This window comes from Danio rerio, chromosome 1 (assembly GCF_052040795.2).
Source record: "Danio rerio strain M-AB ecotype USA chromosome 1, GRCz13ab, whole genome shotgun sequence".
In the NCBI taxonomy this organism is placed as follows: domain Eukaryota; kingdom Metazoa; phylum Chordata; class Actinopteri; order Cypriniformes; family Danionidae; genus Danio; species Danio rerio.
In genome coordinates this window covers 20,510,001-20,530,596 of record NC_141021.1, presented here as the reverse complement: position 1 = coordinate 20,530,596, position 20,596 = coordinate 20,510,001, and the positions used below count along the sequence as shown (strand labels likewise).

The 20,596-nt window shown below is 34.9% G+C and overlaps 1 protein-coding gene across 2 annotated transcripts in view; it reads right to left on the bottom strand.

Moving 5' to 3' along the window:
• Positions 1–20,596, bottom strand: part of limch1a (LIM and calponin homology domains 1a) — a 120,688-nt gene that overhangs the window by 10,717 nt on the left and 89,375 nt on the right. Inside the window, 8 exon segments of one of the 2 annotated variants that reach the window (NM_001430852.2) lie at positions 1,285–1,490; positions 1,562–1,654; positions 3,729–3,842; positions 5,807–5,832; positions 9,967–10,054; positions 11,457–11,575; positions 12,597–12,903; positions 16,367–16,838. In NM_001430852.2, the coding sequence (NP_001417781.2) occupies positions 1,285–1,490; positions 1,562–1,654; positions 3,729–3,842; positions 5,807–5,832; positions 9,967–10,054; positions 11,457–11,575; positions 12,597–12,903; positions 16,367–16,838 (1,425 nt within the window). 2 annotated transcript variants of the gene reach the window in all.

Below are 20,596 nucleotides of genomic sequence, written 5' to 3'. Positions count from 1 at the left end.
CAGCGAAGTGAGCTCATTATGCCACTGAATTAAAGGGGCCATGACATGAGAAATCAAATCTGCATTGAGATTTTCACAAATAAGAGTCTTTGTTTCATTAAAACATCCTGCAAGTTTCAACTCTTTAATTATCCTCCTCATTCATAAAAACAATGCATTTATTTAATAAAGCTGTAAAAATGATTCGTTTATCAACTAGCTGGCATGTGACATCTCAGTGGTAAATATATATTTGCAAATAAACCATCAGAGCAAAAAAATATATAAATAATGAAGCACATCTCGGAAGAGGATCTCGGTATCAGGAAAAAATACCATATGGTAAATTTATATTGTTAGTATATTTAATCACTTAAATTGATCTATTTAATTAATCATTGATTGAATTAATCATTTAATTACTTAAACTTTTTAAAATAAGAGCACCACCTACATTCATTCATTTTTTTCTATTTATTTATTTATTTATATATTATTGTGGTCGCATGACTCGATAGAATTATAGGTCTTCTGAGAAAAGTTTGCACTGGCGAATGAAGCGAACGAGAGGTGGCAGGAACTACAATTCCCATCAGCCCAGGCGTGGCCATTATCCTTTGCATTCTGTTGCCATTGATCCAGTAATGCGGAAATGGAGGGTGCTGCTAGTAGCGGGGAAGAAAAAGAGCTGGAAATGATGGAACCTAAAGTGGGTTTCAAATTGGATGTGTGGAAGCATTGCGGTTTCTCTTTAAAAAAATATGAGAAAGGAGAAAAATTGACAGACAAAGAAAAACATGGTATGCAGGCACTGTCAGACTGTGGTGAAATACAAGTCAGGGAATACGACTAACAGTCAAGGGGACAGCAGAACACAGCACACTGCTCAGAATGATGCAGACAATGACTCGTACCGTAAAGAGACCTCTATCTCACTCATCTATCTTACAGATAGATTGATATGATTGTCATTGATATGTTCAGTGCTAAGGTAAATAAACACTTCTGCCACTTTTTTCGAGTCTCTTCATTAGTTTAGTTTTTGCTGTAAATGATTCAATAAATACTGTACCGTGCCATTCATTCCAAGGTATTACCGTAACGTGAAATTCTGAAACCGTTACATCCCTACTTGCTGATCAGCTATCCATATTCTCATTCTTTGACACCTTTCAGAGTTTTCGTGGGTATGTTAGCAGTTTAACACAGCCAATCACATTATCATGCAGCTCAGAGGAAACAAAATCCATTCTGAGTGTTTCGCAAATCGCCTGGTTGAAACTTGGAAGAGTGTTGGTAGTGCACCTGTGTGTCAATCCGTTACTCTGGCCCGTCTGTGCCTGTTTCTCCAGCATTTCCTGTTTCCTTTCCCAGTCGGCCAATGAGAGGACAATGGTTTCATGTGGAGCTGAGGGCTGTGTGAGGGACGGAGCCTCTGTCCCGCAGCTGGATGATAACGCTGAGGTGCGAGGGGTCAGCGGGGTCACTGTCTCCTCCAGAATTCGTCTCTCCTACAGATGGAGAATGAATTAGTGCTTATCAAGGAGTAAATAGTGTTCATGTGAGAGCTTTAGAAACGCACCTCTTCATGGTGTCTCCTTTCTTCCTCTTCTACTTCTCTCTGGGCTTTCTCCCATTCCTCCTTCAGTTTCTCCTGCTCGCGCTGATATTTCTCCTGCAAAGGAAGACAGACAGGGTTTAAAGGGACATTTTTTTTAATTCCCTCATCATATATTTAACCATGCATAGTATCAGGTTGCTTAATTTTTGTTCTTCTATGTAACAAATTAAAATTGTGTTATACAAATTTTATACCAATGTTTTGCTCTTTTTTTCTATAAAAGAAGTAAATAAAATAAAAAGGGATCAAACTAATTTTTAAAAAATTTTTTAGGTTAAATGGAGGAAACATGGTCAAATTATTGATACTTGTATTGTTTTTATCTTATATGTTTAAATACATTTCTGCCAATGGTTAGTTTTGTACTTTGCCTTAATTAATACTGTTTTTACTTGATTTACAAGGTTTTTTAATTCTTCACTTTTGGTAAAGTTTTTTCCTTGCCGCAGTCGCCACTTGCATGATTTGGTATCTGTAGAGCTGCGCATCGATAGAGTGCTCTTCAGTGTTTGGACTCTCAGAAGTGATTATTAACCACACTAAACTGAGCTAAACTGAACTTAAACTCTGAAAACTGAACTACACTGTTACAATTAATTAAAGTTTTTTTTTGTGAAGCTGCCTTGACACGATCTACATTGTAAAAGCGCTATACAAATAAAGGTGAATTGAATTGAATTCATTTACTTAACCACTTAAAACTTTTAAAGGCTTAACTGTAAAGCAAGAAATATGTTTTATTCTCATCAATACTGCATTTGTTTAATCAAATATCACTGTGAAAATTTGAAACATTGTGAAATACAAATGCATTTTAAAATACTTGTTTTCTATTTAAAATACAGGACCGTGTAGCACAAAACTACATGTCTTGTCATGTTGCATGTGTTAATTTGTGGCAATTGTGTTTAAAAGTGTCAAAAATACCATGTATGGGTCAAAATTATCAAATATTTTTTAATGCCAAATTATTAGAATATTAAGTAAAGATCATGTTCCATAAAGACATTCTGTAAATTTATTTCTGTAAATAAATAAAAACTACATTTTTAATTAATAATATGCATTGTCAATAACTTATATTTATCAGTATTTACATTTTTTTGAACCCACAGATTCCAGATTACCAAATAATATCCTATCCTAACAAACCATGCATCAATGGAAAGCTGACACTTATGTGGTCCCTTAACAAGTGGGAGGCATATTTGCAAACTGTTGTAATTCCTACACTGTTCACCTGATTTGGATGTTAATACCCTCAAATTAAAGCTGACAGTCTGCAGTTAAAGCATCTTTTTCGCTACATTTCAAATCCAATTTGTTGGCGTATAGAGCCAAAAATGTTAGAATTGTATCGATGTCCAAATATTTATGGACCTAACTGTATATAAAAATGTTCTGTCTTCAGGTCAACTGTAAAGTTTTTGCAATTAAAAATACATATTGTACATTTTTATTTTACCTCATGTTATTTTAGTGCATGAACTACACTTGATGAAAATAAGAAGTATTTCTTTGTTAATGCTAAGTTTTGAATTCTAAAACTTAAATGTAATTTAATTCATTCGATTTATAATTATTTACATTAAAAAAAACATTTGGTTTGTAATTTATTCTGGACATGAAGAAAAAAAGATTTCTAAACCAGATACTCCAGTGTTACATGATCTTTCAGAAACATTTCCCAAATGCTGATTGGTTGCTATTAACAAATCAGCTGAAAACAGCTGCTTAACATTTTTGTCAAAACTGTGAAACTTTTTTTCCGGAATCTTTCAAAAGAACAGCCTATGAAACAGATTTTTGCGCAATAATGTAAAAGTTTAATGAGATGCATCCTGACTGATTAACCATTACATTTTTAAAAACACAAGTGCTTTTGTGTTCATTTGAACCCATTTTTACGGTCACTGCATAAACAGAATGACTTCTTTAAAAGTTCTCATTTCATATTACACAGAAGAGCAGACATTATACTGCTTTGTTTTCAGTTATACAAAAATCAGCCAAGGGTCTGACAGATTTCAGAGAAGGTGAAGGAACAGGACAGGAACAGGGGGGGAAATGTCACACTAACCAGAAAACCCACACCTTCAGTCAGTCAATCCCAGACAGACTGTATTACCTGCAGGAGACGCTCCTGCTCCTGCTGCCACCTCTCCTGCCGCCTGCGCTCCTCATTGGGATCCCACGTCCAGTGGTCAACCCTTTTTGCAAGGTTCAACATTGGGGTTTCAATCTGATTCACACACATACAAACACACACACAGAGAGAAGCAGAAAGGAAAATGGGAAAGGAAGGTAAGACGACAGGATGCATCTACACTAGGTATGACAAAAAAAAGTGTAGATTAATTATAAATGTTGAAACTTGCCTTTTCTGTTTAGTTTGTAAACACAGGACATTGAGGTTTCATTTGCATTAATTGACTTTTAGCAGCTTAACTTTCTTTTTTTTAAGTAACGGATTCATTTTTTTTTCGATTAGACAACACAAAAATTGCCTGTTTACATAACAGGAGCTGACTGAAACTGCAAGAAAAAGGTTTTCAAATACACATATATTTTTCTTTTTGGCATTTTAAATATGTCAAAGTGTGCCACCATGTAAGTGTTATGATTTAAGATACTGTTAATTTAAATAAAGCTGAAATGAAATATTAATATCAAATGTTATTTTTGTAGTTTTTATTGACAATTAGAAAATATTTTTAAATTTATTTTTAAATGTTGCTGAAAATATAATGTAGCTACTTTATTTTAGCTTTTTTTAGAGTATCTCAAATTAGACAGAATTAAAAAAACAAAACAAATATAAATATATACAGGGTTCAATGCTAAGGATTTTTTCATTGGTTCACATTTTTACTTGCCCTGCCAAAATTTTCACTGGTCCTACCCAAGAAAAGAAGTTAATAGCTATTTCATATATTTTAAATGTGTCAAAAATAATGTCTGTGAATCTAGAAATTAAATATTTAAAAAATGTAAATAAATGTATAAAGAACAAAATTCTAAGTGTTATGCAAACAAAAAGAGCAGTATGGAAAATGTGGAGGTGTTTTATTGCAGTTCTAAATTATTTAACAAAAGGTGACTGACTTGTCAAACTGAGGGCAAACTGCAAAACATCACTTAATTTTTTTTCGTCATGTTGTACCAACGTAAATGTCTGCTTCTAAGAGACATTTTCTTTTAGCCTTATAATTTGATGTTGTCAGCATGTAGTCGCCTCTTTAATGTACTAGTTGTTACCAGCTTAGGGAAAAAATCACGTGCCTAAAACATCCAATCAGATAAGAGGAACCGAAAAGCAATATAGTGTTTACAACATCAAAGAAGGTAGCATTTAAAGGCTTAAAAGTACAAACTGTTTCTCGATTCTAAGACTAATAATGATCCTGACTACTGTCCCGAGTGTCTCTCACGTTAGCCCCGGGTCATCGGGCAGTCCTTATTGTAGAGCCCTGATATATATATATTGTTTTTACATTTTAACATTAATTGTAATGTTTGGGTAATGTTGGGTAATCTCATTTAATAGCCAGCTTAAATTGTTAAAATATATTTATTTACTACATTTTTAATTGTAAAGATTTTTTTCTTTAGTTGTTTATATATTTATAGAAAACTATGAAATTAAATTAAATAAAATGATCAGTAGATTTGGTTAATTGTAATAAACCTTACTTAAAAAATAAAAAAACTTATTAAAAATAAAATAAAACTTTTTAAAAAATTAAACCTAATTTTATTTATTTACATTATATATGAAAATGTTTTTACTTTAATGCTTAAGATTTATGTAAAAATAAGAAACAAAAAGTAATACTTATCAGAATTAATACTTACAAATAAAAACTATTTTTAAATATCAATAAATTGTATAACACTACATACTATAATACTATAAAGGCAGCAACGACAAAACTCAAAACTGCCACATGCAGCTGAACAACTTGTATTGTAGCTTTACATGCTCTCAAAATGCAAAGATGCTGGGGCAAAAATAATGCGACAGCAAATGACGTCAACATTTAGCTCTTCCACCTGACCACCCTGAGTAACAGCCAAAATGACCAGAATGAACATCTATACTTACAATGAATAACTAACAAGGGGGTGAACGACTGAAAAGAGATGCAGAAATAGGAAATAAAGAGGGATTCTGGAAGAAAGGGTTTGAGTCTGGCAAGTACTTACACATTCAATGGAGTAGTCAATCCCCTCTGGAGGAAAAAAAGGAGAAGGAAGCAGTGGCTTTAGAAACTCATCATATACTCATTAATCTTTCCTACCCTAATGAAAGCGACAGCACAGCAGGAACTCAAAGTAGCACAAAGATACACAGAGCATACAATCCTGTTTATGTCTGATATTAAAGAGATGATTCACCTAAAAAAGAAACTTACCTCATCGTTTACTCACACTCAAGTGGTTATAAACTTTGGTGAATATCTTTCTTCTGTTGTTCACAAAACAAGTTATCTGAAGAATGTTGGAAACCAGCAGCCATTGACATCCATAGTAGGAATAAAAAAGTACTATGAGAATCAATGGCTGCTTTTTCCCAACATTCTTCAGTATATATAGTTCTGTGTTCAACAGAAACAAAAGTGGAGAAAAAAATTTGGTGAACTATCCCTTTTAGATACCTTTTGGTTGATCATATCACAAGCTGGCAAGGAAGACTCAATCCTGTTTACATCTGGGCTGTGCTCAGTCCTGACAAAATTTTTTTTTAATGAAAATGGTGTTCAGAAAAAGCCTTTCTTTGTGTTCTTTTTGAAGACGTTTTAGAGCCTGATAAAATTGAAAACTCCAAAATATGGTGCATCTTACAGTCACTTTCCTTGCCATTCATAATAAAAGAGAACACCCTAATCAAGCGAATAGAATTTGAAGCTAATTATCGTGATCAAACAATTTCCTTGCTTTTCAGAATGAAAACATTAACGATTCAGGTGATGGATAATTAACTTACCTCCGAGACCATGTTATGATCTACATGACATTATTATTTTATTGTGTGTATTAGGCTAATCGTTATTACTGGTCACTATTGATGCAATGATATTATAATATTTACAGTATTATGTAATCAAAGGAGTATAGAAATGATTATGAAAGTGTCATAAACATACACTGAATACAATAGGAAAATATATAAATATCTATGTATATATATATTTTACATTATTAAGTATCTAGCAAACCTAATCCTAATCCAAAAAGGATATGAACAACAAGACTTTGCAATCCCTACATGATCTTTAGACTGACTAAAGTCAAATTAAGATTTAAGATCTACAATTATGAGCTTTTATTAATTCAGTTATTTTGCTTCTAATGTAAATGTGCCAACAGTATACTTGTTCGTGTACCCATTGTGCGTATGTGTTCTTAATGCCGCATGGTTTATCTAAACGTTGCTGATTGGGCTGAAATTTGAATATGTCATTCATTCCACAAACCCTAGAAAAACACCACGTGCCATTTTTGGCTTGAACATGTCCCTAGTGTCTTAATCCTTCTATTTTGCACAATTTCAACCACTTTCCTGATTCCTTTGAGAGGCGGGTGGATGTATGGTCAATTTCTGAATATAATATGATGAAATAATTTTGTGCAGTTTACATATGAATGCAAAAGGAGACCAGCAGGAAATAAAACAGCGAGCAGCAGCTACAATATAAATTCTGCTCTGATAGTTGTAAAATTGCACAGAACACTGTGGGTTTGTGTTGGAATCTGGACTGGTAAATGAACGTTGTGTTTTTACATGATTTTGCCTTTAATCCAAACTTGTGATTTAAAATAGCAAAGTGTAAATTCTGACTAGCGTGCTTCCAAAACATGAGCGTTTAACTCTACAAAAAAAGCAAACTGATCAAATGTTTTTTCGACGCATCTCAAGAAGTGGTCAAAAGTGGACCATCTCAAAACTTTTTAGACCACATTTACACCTGCATTTATTGTTGTTCACTTGTGATGAGATCAAGAAATATGTATACCAGGTGAAAATATGCCACTAAAGACACTTAAATCACAGAAAAGAAAGAAGTATTGATGACTCTGTTAATACATGGAATAGACATCCATTTTGCACATGAATAAAGATTATATAAACATACCATTTACATGCGTCTTAAAAGTGTATCAACTTACAGTTTTGTCTACAATTTTGTGGCAACATTTACAGACTTCACTTTACAAAATGCAATGCTTTAAAAGCACACTCCACTTTTTTGGAAATTACACAGGGACTATTTTGTGTGTGTAATATCATTGTGCAGCAAAATTCCTTGATTATTACACCAGATTAAGAGTTTAGTTCCTAGCCATATTGGCCTAGAAAATAGCAACTTTTAAATTTTATGTTGGTCGCTTAGTACATGAAGTAACTACAGAAGAGTCAAGCTTTAAATAGGGAAAATATCAAAAGTTTTATTTATTTATTTTTTTTTTCAGCGAGATGCTAATGGTCTAAATCAATGATTCAATGATTATGCAAAGATCAGCTAAAACTGCTTCCTCCACACCTGGAGATTGGCTAAATGAATTAAAAATGTTTGAACTCAACCGTTTAACTCTAGTGGACTTGTAGAATTAGTATATTTCCAAAAAAAAAGGAGTGTCCCTTAAATGTGTATTTGAACACCTCTCAATGTGTTTTAAGAGATTACACATTCTGGACAAATTTTCTGTGTTCACAGAAGCTTCCCCCTAGTGAACGTGTCAACAGAGATGGAAATTATGATCAGGGCCAAAGACAAGAAGGATGAATTCTTAGAGTCAGACATAAAAACAAGAAAAAAAAAACAAAAAAAAAAAGCTCAATAACACAGAGCATCTTAAACTCTAAATCTTAATGTTAACTATTAGATCTCATCTATAAGCATGGAGTACTGCCATATATCCATGCTACAGGTGCCTGATGAGGACAAAATGACACATAATTGTATGTTTAAAAGAAAAATAATATTTTGAAGAGAGACGGGTAAAATGTGAAAGTCAGTAAATATGCACTACATACTTTAGGGCTACACTGGACTATATGAACTACATACTACAGGGCTAAACTGGACTTTTTGCGGGATTGAAGATTCTCTCTGACTGCTCGTTGTTTGTGCAGAAGCACACAATGTTTGCTTTCATTGTTTGAAATACTTAATATACAATAAACTACTTAATTAAAACACATTTTTACATGGAAAGTAAAATTACTTATGTCAAAATGAATCCAGGTCTAAACATGTGTCATATAGTACATATTGGTGAATTGTTAGTGTATACCCACGCAAATTATTTAGCTAAAGACCAATTCTCACTATTAACTTCTTATCTATTAAGAATAAGATTATAAATGATGTTACAAAATACAATAAAAAATGTGTTTTATGATCAAGATCAATTGAACAGTCAAGAAAATGGATACTTTTGCTCTATTTGTTTCCTTTTAAAACATTAGTATTAAATAAAGTAAATCATTTAATTAAATAACTAATCCTGCCGATCTCAAACATACTTTTTGTCACCCAAAAATATCATTTTTTCTCCCTCACATGATTCCATTTAGAAGAAAGAAACTCATACAGATTTTGCAACAAGTGGAGGGTAAGTAAATGACGACAGAATTTACAATATTGGGTGAACAATCCCATTAAGTTACAGTGCACAGCGTACCCCATTCTCTCTCTCAAACCCCCCCCCCACCCCCCCCCACCCAAAAAACAAAACAGTTAAAAAAAAAAGTCTGTAGTGTGTCATAGTGCCCTCAGCAGACAAGCCTTTAATATGCAATGCACCTGGAGTGTCATATGAGCTCCACAAGTTAAAATCAAGTGCAAAAACAGATTAAATTAATTTCATGATTCACACTTGAAGAAACATATAAAAATATGTGGTGTTTCACACCAGAAGAATTGTTCCAAAACCATGTCTCATATGTGATTTTAACAGGTGAAGCTTTTGAGATGTTCATAATGCACATGTGTTTTTTATGTAAGGTAAAGGAGTTTAACAAACACGAGATGATCAGAGATGGATTATTAGATCATCTGCCGTGATCTGTGATCATCAGTTTATGTATCGGTTTTACCTGCTGGAGCGAAGAACTCCCAGCGTAACTTAGAGCTACTAGAGGAATGTGACTCTAACAGACGCACGTCGAATAAATACAGACAGAGAAGAGGGACAGTCAAAGAACAAGATAAACAAGTAAGAGAGAAATGCAGATAAGGATAAACCAGAAAGAAAGGTAAACGAAAGGAGGATTCAGAGGAGGTAAACAAATAGTGAAATTTGAAAGGATTCGTTTGGTCATCACATTATGAGAGCTGAAGCAAGTGGAGCTGTGTTACCTGTCGACGAGATCGAGTATGAAGACTGATCAGCTTTACAGGACTCTGCAGTTGAGCTCAGATCACATGTATTTTGGACTGTATCAGGCTGATGGAAATAAAAGTAAATCATTATATACTATATATCTTTTTTTTCACAAAGTCCTTTTGTAAATAACAGGATTCTACCCAAATAAACAGAAGATTGTTTATTATAAGTTATATATAAGCATTATTGAATTATTAGCCTGCCCTGTTTTTTTTTTTTTATTTTATCTCTTCCATGACAGCAAATAATATTTACTAGATATTTTTCAAGACATTTCTTTACAGCTTAAAGTGACATTTAAAGGCTTAACTAGATTAATTAGGTTAACTAGGCAGGTTAGGATAATTAGGCAAGTTATAGTAAAATGATGGTTTGTTCTGTAGACTATCGAAAAAAAATAGCTTAAAGAAGCTAATTATTGTTTCCTTAAAATGGCTTTTGAAAAATAAAAAACTGCTTTTATTGTTGCCAAAATAAAACAAACAAGACTTTCTCCAGAAGAAAAAAATATTATCAGACATACTGTAAAATTTCCTTGCTCTGTTAAACATCATTAGGGAAATATTTTAAAATGAAAAAAATTCAAAGGGTGTTAAATAATTCTGAAATTGGTTAATTAAGCACTTTTTTAAACCTCTAAAAATATCTTAATTAGTTTTCTAAGGTAAATTACAGCTGCATTAGTGAAAAAATGCAGAATTAGGACTTTTTTTAGTAGTAAAATAGTAATCGTGATTTCCAAATGATATTGAAAAAACATTTACTAGCAGTTAAAAAAAAGTTAATTCAATACAAGATAAAATATTAAAATTTTAATAATAGTAGCTTGAATGAAAATGATCTTGTTTACATACACTGGCTACTACTAAAAGCTTGTTTGTTCAAACTTCGTGAAAATAAGCTGAAACAACACAATTCTTGAGATTTTTGGGGACAACTTAATTGTTTTATCTTTAATCTACTTAAATAAAAAAAACTAATAAGTTAACTTAATTCCTTATCAATTGTGTGGACCAAGCATATTTACAGTGCTGGATTAATCAGCATTTGTTACTGAATCTATAGAACAAACAATTCATTGCCTAATACTTTTTTTAACCAGTCTGTTGTCATCACATACTGATAGAAGAAAATACACAGTATAAATGTCAAGATACCTTCTTTTTGATCACCACTGTAGACCAATCAGAATCAAGTATCAAAGCATAAAGATGAACCCGAAGCACTAAACTAAAGTCCCCTAAACAAAAGTCCAAAATTATATCTTTTATTTTTTTCATCTACAAAAGTGCAAGTTGCAAAAGCCCAGAAAGCAGACATTTCAGCCAATGCTTTCTTTAATGCTTCACTAAAATTTCTAAAATGAATCACATTGTTTTAGGATTCAGCATATTCTTACTTTCATGAATCAGCCTGTTCTTGTCTGTTCTTTTAAAAAGTGAAAAGAGAAATGAAGGCCCACCTGCTCTGTGCTGGACGTGTCCTCTAGTGGGACGGGGTGCGTCTGAGTGAGTTCTGTCACTATGGTTGTTGTGACAACAAAGTTGCGCTTCATCACTGTGTCAGGCACTGGCTGCTTTCCTGAGTATGTAGAAAAACATCTGTTAACATCTTAAGGATTCAGTCGATAATACGGGTCACATCACACATAATTGCATTTTTATTTTGTAGATTTATTTATACTTGATCAGATCATTGCAATGTCAACGGATTAAAAGAGAAGAAATTTCTGTCCTCATTTCCTTTGTTCCAAACCATTATAAGTTTCTGAAAAAAACACAAAAAGATTTTTTTGAAGAAAGCTGTAACCGCTGACTTCCATAGTATTTGTTTTTTTCCTACCATAGAAGTCAATGAATACAGGTTTTCAACTTTCTTCAAAATATCTCCTTTAGAGCTCAACAAAAGAAAGAAACTCATAAAGATTTGAAACCACTTGACAATGAGTAAATAGTAAGGGAAATCAATTTTTGATATCCTTAAGGCCCTGATGTAATGACAGTAAAGTTATTTTTTTTTGGGATAAAAAGATGTCTGAAATACCAAGAAGGTGATATACTGTCAGCGAACATTCGATTCAACTCAATTCATGTTTATTTTTTATAGCGCTTTAACAACGTAGATTGTGTCAAAGGAGCATCCTGATCCCAACCAATATTGCTGTGTGTTTTCCTCTCAATAACAAAATACAATCCAAAGAGCTTCATTTTCAAGGCCTGTTTTTTTTTTAAATCTTACATTTTGCTTGTAGTATATTTGGGTCCAGTTGATCACCATATATGTGTCGTCTTTGTGAAACATCATGCATTAATCTAACTAACCTCAGAAAGTTGTGACAGTTGCTTAAAGGGGTAGTCCACTTAAAAATAAAAAAATCTTTAATATTCCACAAAAGACATTTAAAATTACTGTGCGCAATAAAAAGAGGACAGAATTTTTTTGCGTGAACTGTCCCTTTATTTTGGATAGATTAACTTTTTGGACTGGTGATGAATTTTGATATTGTTGTAGTAAGTTTTAATATTCTCACATATTTATTTCTCATCATAAGATGAAAAAAAAACCTAAATAAAAATGCAGACTATCAAAAACTATGTTTTACCTGCTGGTTCTGACACTGAAAGTGTAGTTAAGGTGTCTTCTTTGCTGATCTCTTTCTGAGGACTAAGCAGACTTTCTTCCTCCTTCTTTATGACTTCTTTCTCCAGGTCAGGTTTAGGTGTCTGTAGGTCTTGCTGGTGGTCTGAGGTTTCTAACACGATTGGATCCTCATTCTGTTGACTTTGAATTTCTGGCTTTGGAGATGAGGAAGAGAAGTTGACTTCAGGGCTCTGCAGAGGATCTCTATTAGCCTTCTCTCTGATCTCCTGCTGATTGTGGTCTCCGTTCACACGTATCAGCCCATCACTCTACATTAAAAATAAAACAATAATTTTTTTATATACAACTTCAATTCTGCACTCCTTACAAAGTAAAAAAACGCTGTAAAATTTACAGTGTTATTATTATTAAAGTGACAGTGATAATTTAGTGTTAGCTTAAAGTGTACAGCAATTATATATTTGCAATTTAAAAGCTAACAGTTTAATTTTGTGAAAAGCACTTTACTTTTAAAATATCATGTTTTTACACGCTCATACAGTATAAATAGGTCTAAAGCTGCATCATACTATTATATTTAGATGTAATTTACATTTATTCTTTTAGGCTTAATCCCTTTATTAATCCGGGGTCGTCACAGCAGAATGAACCACCAACTTATCCACACATGTTTTATGCAGCGGATGCCTTTCCAGCTGCAACCTATCTTTGGGAATCATCCATACACACTCATTCACACTCATACAATACGGACAATTTAGCCTACCCAATTCACCATGTCTTTGGACTGTGGGGGAAACCGGAGCACCCGGAGGAAACCCAAGCGAACGCAGGGAGAACATGCAAACTTCTCACAGAAACGCCAACTGACCCAGCTGTGGCTCAAACCAGTGACCTTCTTGCTGTGAGGCGACAGCACTACCTACTGTGCCACTGCATCGCCCAGATGTAATTTTATATATATTAAAGTTTAAAACATTGTTTTACCATTTAAAATGCAGTACACACCAATGTCCTTAGTATTTACATACTCCCGGGCCATCCAATATGTATCCAATTTTCTTTCTTTAGCTGGACAGAAATAAAAGTTTGAGCAAAACGTTCCAATATTTGCCTTCATCTAATGCAAGTGAATCCAAGTATTTTTTTTTTCAGAATCAAAAAAACATTTACACTATAAATGCTTGCCTTAGGCTAGCTCTGTAATGCAACATTTACAATATGGTTTGAACTTAAGAACGCATTCATAAGATGGCTGGGGTTTTGTGGATTACTTTGGTCTACACTGATGCCTGTTTAACTGCAATGCAAGAAAATGGAATGTTTTCCCCAATTTTTCTTTGGCTGAAACAACTAAATCTTATAAATACTGACCTGAGGGTCAGTAAATAATCATTTCCCTTTGCTTTCATTTACAGAAACAAGCTTTTCAGCCATCTTTATTCGAGCTGGTTATTGAACTTCAAACCAAAAATTCAAGGATGCTGTTAGTTTACTCACCCTCAGGTCATCCAAGATATAAATGAGTTTATTCTTCAGTAGAGCATTAAAGAAGATTTTTTAAATTGTGGTGCTGATTTTGTGTGTAATGTAAATGTATTTACTGTATGTACAATCATATAGTACTTCAAGTTACATTTGCCCCACATTATGCAACCTTAAATGACCTTATAATACATAGACATGTACAATTGGCTATGCAGATTTTGTGGTCCATGATTTATAGATTTATAAAATGCAAATCAATGACTATCAGCACTTTGAGAGTACAAAAGACATATGCAAACTAAACAAAAACATTACCTGTGGCTCCTGATGATACATTAATACTTTATAAAGCAAAAAAACTGGTCAGTGCAAGAAACTGAACATTGTTTAAACATATTTTACCAGTATTATGTATTATCTGTAATACATAGCCATTACAAACAATACTAAACACATTCACGACAGTCAATGTTAATGTTCTACTCAAGACAATAAGTCACCTACAGTTGAAATCACAATTGTTGGCCTTCATGAAATAATTTTTTTTCTTTTTCAAATATTTCCCAAACAAGGATTAACAGTGCAAGGAATTTTTCACAGTATTGTCTATATCATTTTTTCTTCTAGCAAGACTGATTTGTTTTATATTTGCAAGAATAGGTTGTTTTCACATGATGTCATTGATGATGCGCAAGATTCAAAAAGAGGGCAGGAAGGGATTCTTCTACACAGGTATTGCTATCAGAACATCAAAATGTTTCTGTTTTATTTTGTTTAAAATTGTTTAAACCAGCCAAAATAAGAAATGCCGAACAGCTTTTATAGACTTCCAAAAGTTTTTGATCATAAAGGGGAGAAAGTTCAAGAAACTGGCTGAAAAACAGAAGGCAGCATGTAATAAACAATCATTCAGTACATCCATGTCTACAAACTTTTTTGAATGCGATAATTCCTTTGACAGCCCTAATAAATATTATATACAGGCCTAGCTATGTGTGTAAATATGCTGACATATTATATAAAAATCAGATCCAAACACCACCACACATCCAGAATCCTGGAGAATATTATTAACGTACCCTGACATGTAATTGCTGCAATGAAATCTCAGTCTTGTTTTGCAATAATCCAAGTCTGTTCTGGCATTTCAGCAGAATAAACAACCGTAACGTGAGCATCAAGACGAGCAGCAGTAATGAATGTTTGTTGATGGTAAGTTCATTGATCGGACAAAAAACTAAATAAAACCCTTGCGACAAAACTAGACGGTTATTATTGTGGAGCACTTTTCCCCCCTTACAAAAATGAATAAACAATAATGTAGACTATGTGTCCACGCTTCTGTATGCATTCATCTATTATTTCGTGATGTTTCAAAGATATCAGCATAGCAGAAAAAACCTATAGTAATTAATAATAAACATTTTTGAACCACATAGTAAAGTGTAAAATGCGTATAGCTCTTTGTTAATGAATGCTACAGAATACGGTAGTATTGTAAACTGATCAACTGTAATAAATACTGTATCGTTAGTGTAAACTGGTATATTGTGATGGTGTATAATAATAGAAACCTATTGAATAATTTGTTTATTACTACAGTGGTGTCGTACCACAGCAATTCAAGTCATAATCTATAGTATGCTTCCAAACACTATAGTATTTACTGTAGTATTTTTTCATGTAACATAATAACTTATACGGTATCTAATGCCTCGATAACTGGCAAAAATATTTTAGGTCAGTTGAAAACTCGGACCTTCATCATGATATGAGGTTCATATGTGGCTATTTTTTATTGATATCTCTTTTGAAATACGGTATAAATTGCAAAAATACTTTGACTTTCCTTTGTGTCTCCCATTCAGTTTTTTACTTCCTGTCCTCCATCTGAATTTTACGCGTCATGAGAACCACATGATTAAAAACAACCTATAAAAGCAGCTTTTAATAAAAAAAAAGGTCAATATTATTAGTCCTATTATTAGCGTAATTAACCTAGTTAAGACTTTAAATGTCACATTAGGCTGAATACTAGTATCTTGAAAAATATGTAGTAAAACATTATGTTCAGTCATCATGGCAAATATAAAAGAAATCAGTTATTAGAAATGAGTTATTAGAACTATTATGTTTAAAAATGTGTTGAAAAAATCTTCTTTCTGTTAAACAGAATAATTTTAACTTCAACTGTACATTTCCAATGGTTTGAGGGGGGAGTAAATTAAAAGAATATTTTAAATTTTGGGTGCCCTTAAAAACCCCATGGTCATTTATTCTCACCTTCAACGATTTGCGGAAGCCTTGGCTGAATTTGGGCTGGCTGTAGGGTTTGGGGGTGATCAGGGGTACAGGCTTTGATGGAGCTGGAGGAACTCGTGAAGGCGCCGACAGGACTTCTGGAGCTTTGATGCACTTGGGAGGTGGTGTAGGTTTGGGGATTTTAGGCTGTGCCGGTGCCTCATCATGTGTAATCTTCTGCTCTACATGGACAGTCTGTTGTGTTTGGGTAGTTTGTGAAAGTTCTGGAACCTCTGCTTCTACTAATGTAGTGGATGTGGTCTTTTGCTCGGGCTGATGGAGGGGGGACGTGTGCATCGGTGAGGCGGCAGAAGGCAGTTTGGGGAGCTGGAGTTTCTCCAGTATGGCATCGCTGATGGTGAAACGGAGAGCATATCGCTGAAGCACAGCTGCTTTCTCTTCTGGACTGGAGGCCTTACAGTATTGTTCGTGCAGCTCCTGTTCCCTTTTCTCTCTAAAACAGAGGCGGATAAATCAGGCGTCAATGTTTAAGGTAAATAAAATTTTAGTTTAAGACAAATTTTTAGAAATGTTTTCATTTTGTATTCATAGTTTGTATATTATAGATATTGTTTCTGTTTTTTCAAGAAAAGTGAAACAAAATTTAACAACCAACAAGTTAAAATATATTATTAAGATATTAATAATAACAACAACAACAACAACAACAACAACAATAATAATAATAATAATAATAATAATAAATAATAATAACAATACGACCCCAGATTAATAAAGGGACTAAGCTGAAAAGAAAATAAATGAATGAATGAATGAATGAATGATAATAAAAAATAACAATATTAATAATTATTATTATAATTATAACTATTAATAATAATAATACAAATAATAAATAAATAAATAATAAACATAATATTAAATAATAATAATAACTAGATATTAAAGTTTGAGGACAAACTTTATGGTGGCTTGAAAAGCCGAATCTGAAAGTTTGAAGTGGTTGAATTAGCATGTTACTAGCATGATTCTAGCATGAATTAGCATGCTACTAGGATAATTCTAGCATGAATTAGCATGTTAGTAGCATGATTCTTACATGAATTAGCATGTTATTAGCATGATTCTAGCATGAATTAGCATGTTACTAGCATGATTCTAGCATGAATTAGCATGTTGTTAGCATAAATCTAGCATAAATTAGCATGTTACTAGCATGATTCTAGCATGAATTAGCATGTTGTTAGCATGATTCTAGCATGAATTAGCATTTTACTAGGCGGTTGCTAGGGTGTTTTAAGTGGTTGCTAAGTGGTTGCTAAGGTGGTGCAAGGCAGTTGCTAAGGTGGTCTGACTAGTTGCTAGGTGGTTGCTAGGGTGTTGCTAGACGGTTGCTAGGGTGTTTTGAGTGGTTGCTAGGTGGTTGCTAAGGTGGTGCTAGGCAGTTGCTAAGGTGTTCTGACTAGTTGCTAAGTGGTTACTAAGGTGTTGCAAGGTGGTCACTAGGGTATTCTGAGTGGTTGCTAGGTGGTTGCTAAGGTGTTGCTAGGCGGTTGCTAGGGTGTTCTGAGTGGTTGCTAAGGTGTTGCTAGGTGGTTGCTAAGGTGTCCTAAGTGGTTGCTAGGTGGTTGCTAGGGTATTCTGAGTGGTTGCTAAGGTGTTGCTAGGTGGTTGCTAGGGTGTCCTGAGTGGTTGCTAGGTGGTTGCTAAGGTGTTTCTAGGCGGTTGCTAGGGTGTTCTGAGTGGTTGCTAGGTGGTTGCTAAGGTGTTGCTAGGTGGCTGCTAAGGTGTCCTGAGTGGTTGCTAGGTGGTTGCTAAGGTGTTGCTAGGTGGTTGCTAAGGTGTTGCTAGGCGGTTGCTAGGGTGTCCTAAGTGGTTGCTAGGTGGTTGCTAAGGTGTTGCTAGGGGGTTGCTAGGGTGTCCTAAGTGGTTGCTAGGTAGTTGCTAAGGTGTTGCTAGGCGGTTGCTAGGGTGTTCTGAGTGGTTGCTAGGTGGTTGCTAAGGTGTTGCTAGGTGGTTGCTAAGGTGTCCTAAGTAGTTGCTAGATGGTTGCTAGGGTGTTCTGAGTGGTTACTAAGGCGTTGCTAGGTGGTTGCTAGGGTGTCTTGAGTGGTTGCTAGGTGGTTGCTAAGGTGTTGCTAGGTGGTTGCTAGGGTGTCCTGAGTGGTTGCTAGGTGGTTGCTAAGGCGTTGCTAGGCAGTTGCTAGGGTGTTCTGAGTGGTTGCTAGGTGGTTGCTAAGGTGTTGCTAGGCGGTTGCTAAGGTGTCCCAAGTGGTTGCTAGGTGGTTGCTAAGGTGTTGCTAGGTGGTTGCTAAGGTATTCTGAGTGGTTGCTAAGGCGTTGCTAGGCGGTTGCTAGGGTGTCCTGAGTGGTCGCTAGGCCCTTACTAAGGCATTACTAGGCCGTTGCTAGGTGGTTGCTAGGCGGTTGCTAGGGTAATTTGGGTGGTTGCTAGGCAGTTGCTAGGGTACCCTGGTTGGTTACTAGGCAAGCCTCACATACATGATTGATAAAACATTTATACTTAGTAAGCATTTCTAGCAAGTTACAGTACTGGGCTAGTCAATATTAGCATGTAGCTAGTCACTGCTAGCATGTGTAGCATATAGGAAGTTCCGTTTGCTAGCATGAGTCAAACGAGCCAATCTCCAAGTCTCTACGATGTTCTGATGCTGAGATATAGCTGTTGATGAATGGTTGCTAGGGTACTCTGTTTTGTTGCTATGGGCGAGGTTACAGAGTGAACTTGAATGTGGTTGGTTGTCTTAGTCGAATGAACCAACCCCCATGTCTCTATGACACTGCTATGCAAAGATATGCATCTTGGCCTATTTTAATGGAAGTCTATGGAATCAATTTGGGGGCGTGGCTTGTGAGCTTCATTATCATATTGAGATGCTCATTGGTTGTCTGAGTCAGATGAGCCATCCCCCAAGTCAATAGGACACTGCTATGCAAAGATATGCATGTAGGCCAGTTATTAACATGAGTCTAGTTTGAATTAGCATGTTACTAGCATGATTCTAGTACAAATTAGCATGTCATTAGCATGTTTCCAGTATGAGTTAACATGTCATTAGCATGATTAGCATATGAGTAGCATGTTGCTAGCATGATTGGCATGTCATTAGCATGTTAGAATTATAAGCATTTGATAGCACAGCTAATTACATTCTATAGGACAGTTGCTAGGGTGCAGTATGTGGTAGTTAGGGGTGTGGCTAGAAAGTTAAAAGGCCATCAGTGATTGGCTGCTGGCTAGACTGAGTTAAATGAGCTCAGCCATTAGTCTCTATGACAGTCTGATGCAGAGTTATGAGCTTACAAAGTTTGATCCCATGTTAAGTCAATGAGAGTCTTTTGTAATGGAAGTCTACGGGACAGTTGCTAGGGTGCAGTATGTGGTAGTTAGGGGTGTGGCTAGAAAGTTAAAAGCTCATCAGTTATTGGCAGTTTGGTAGACTGAGTTAAATGAGCTCAGCCATTAGTCTGTATGACAGTCTGATGCAGAGTTATGAGCTCACAAAGTTTGATCCCATGTTAAGTCAATGAGAGTCTTTTGAATGGAAGTCTACGGGACAGTTGCTAGGGTGCCATAAGTGGTTGCTAGGGAGTGGCTAGTAAGTCTAAAGGTCATCAGTGATTGGCTGCTGACTAGACTGAGTTGAATGGGGCCTGACTCTAGTCTGTAGGACAGTCTGATGCAGAGTTATGAGCTCACAAAGGTTGACTCAATGTTAAGTCAATGGCAGTCTTTTACAATGGAAGTCTATGGGACAGTTGCTAGGGTGCCAAAAGTGGTTGCTAGGGAGTGGCTAGTAAGTTTAAAGGTCATCAGTTATTGGCTGCTGGCTAGACTGAGTTAAATGAGCCCAGTTAGAAGTCTGTAGGACAGTCTAATGCAGAGTTATGAGGTCACAAAGTTTGACCCAATGTTAAGTCAATGGGAATTTTGGGAATTTTCCGGGTCGTTTTTCGGAAAACCGAAAGTCGGATCAGTCGGAAAAGATATAGCAACCCGAGTCAGACCAGTTTGAAGGTTTGACGAAAGTTTGAGGTATGAAGCTTGAAAGGGTTAGGAGGAGATAGACTTTAAAATTAGTCTCAGAAGAAAGAAGCAGAATAATAACTAGATTCTTAAAGTTTGAGAACAAACTTTGAGGCTGGCTTGTGAAAGCCTGACGGTAATAGTTTATTTAGTTTAAAGTTTTAAAAAGTATGGATAGATAGATAGATAGATAGATAGATAGA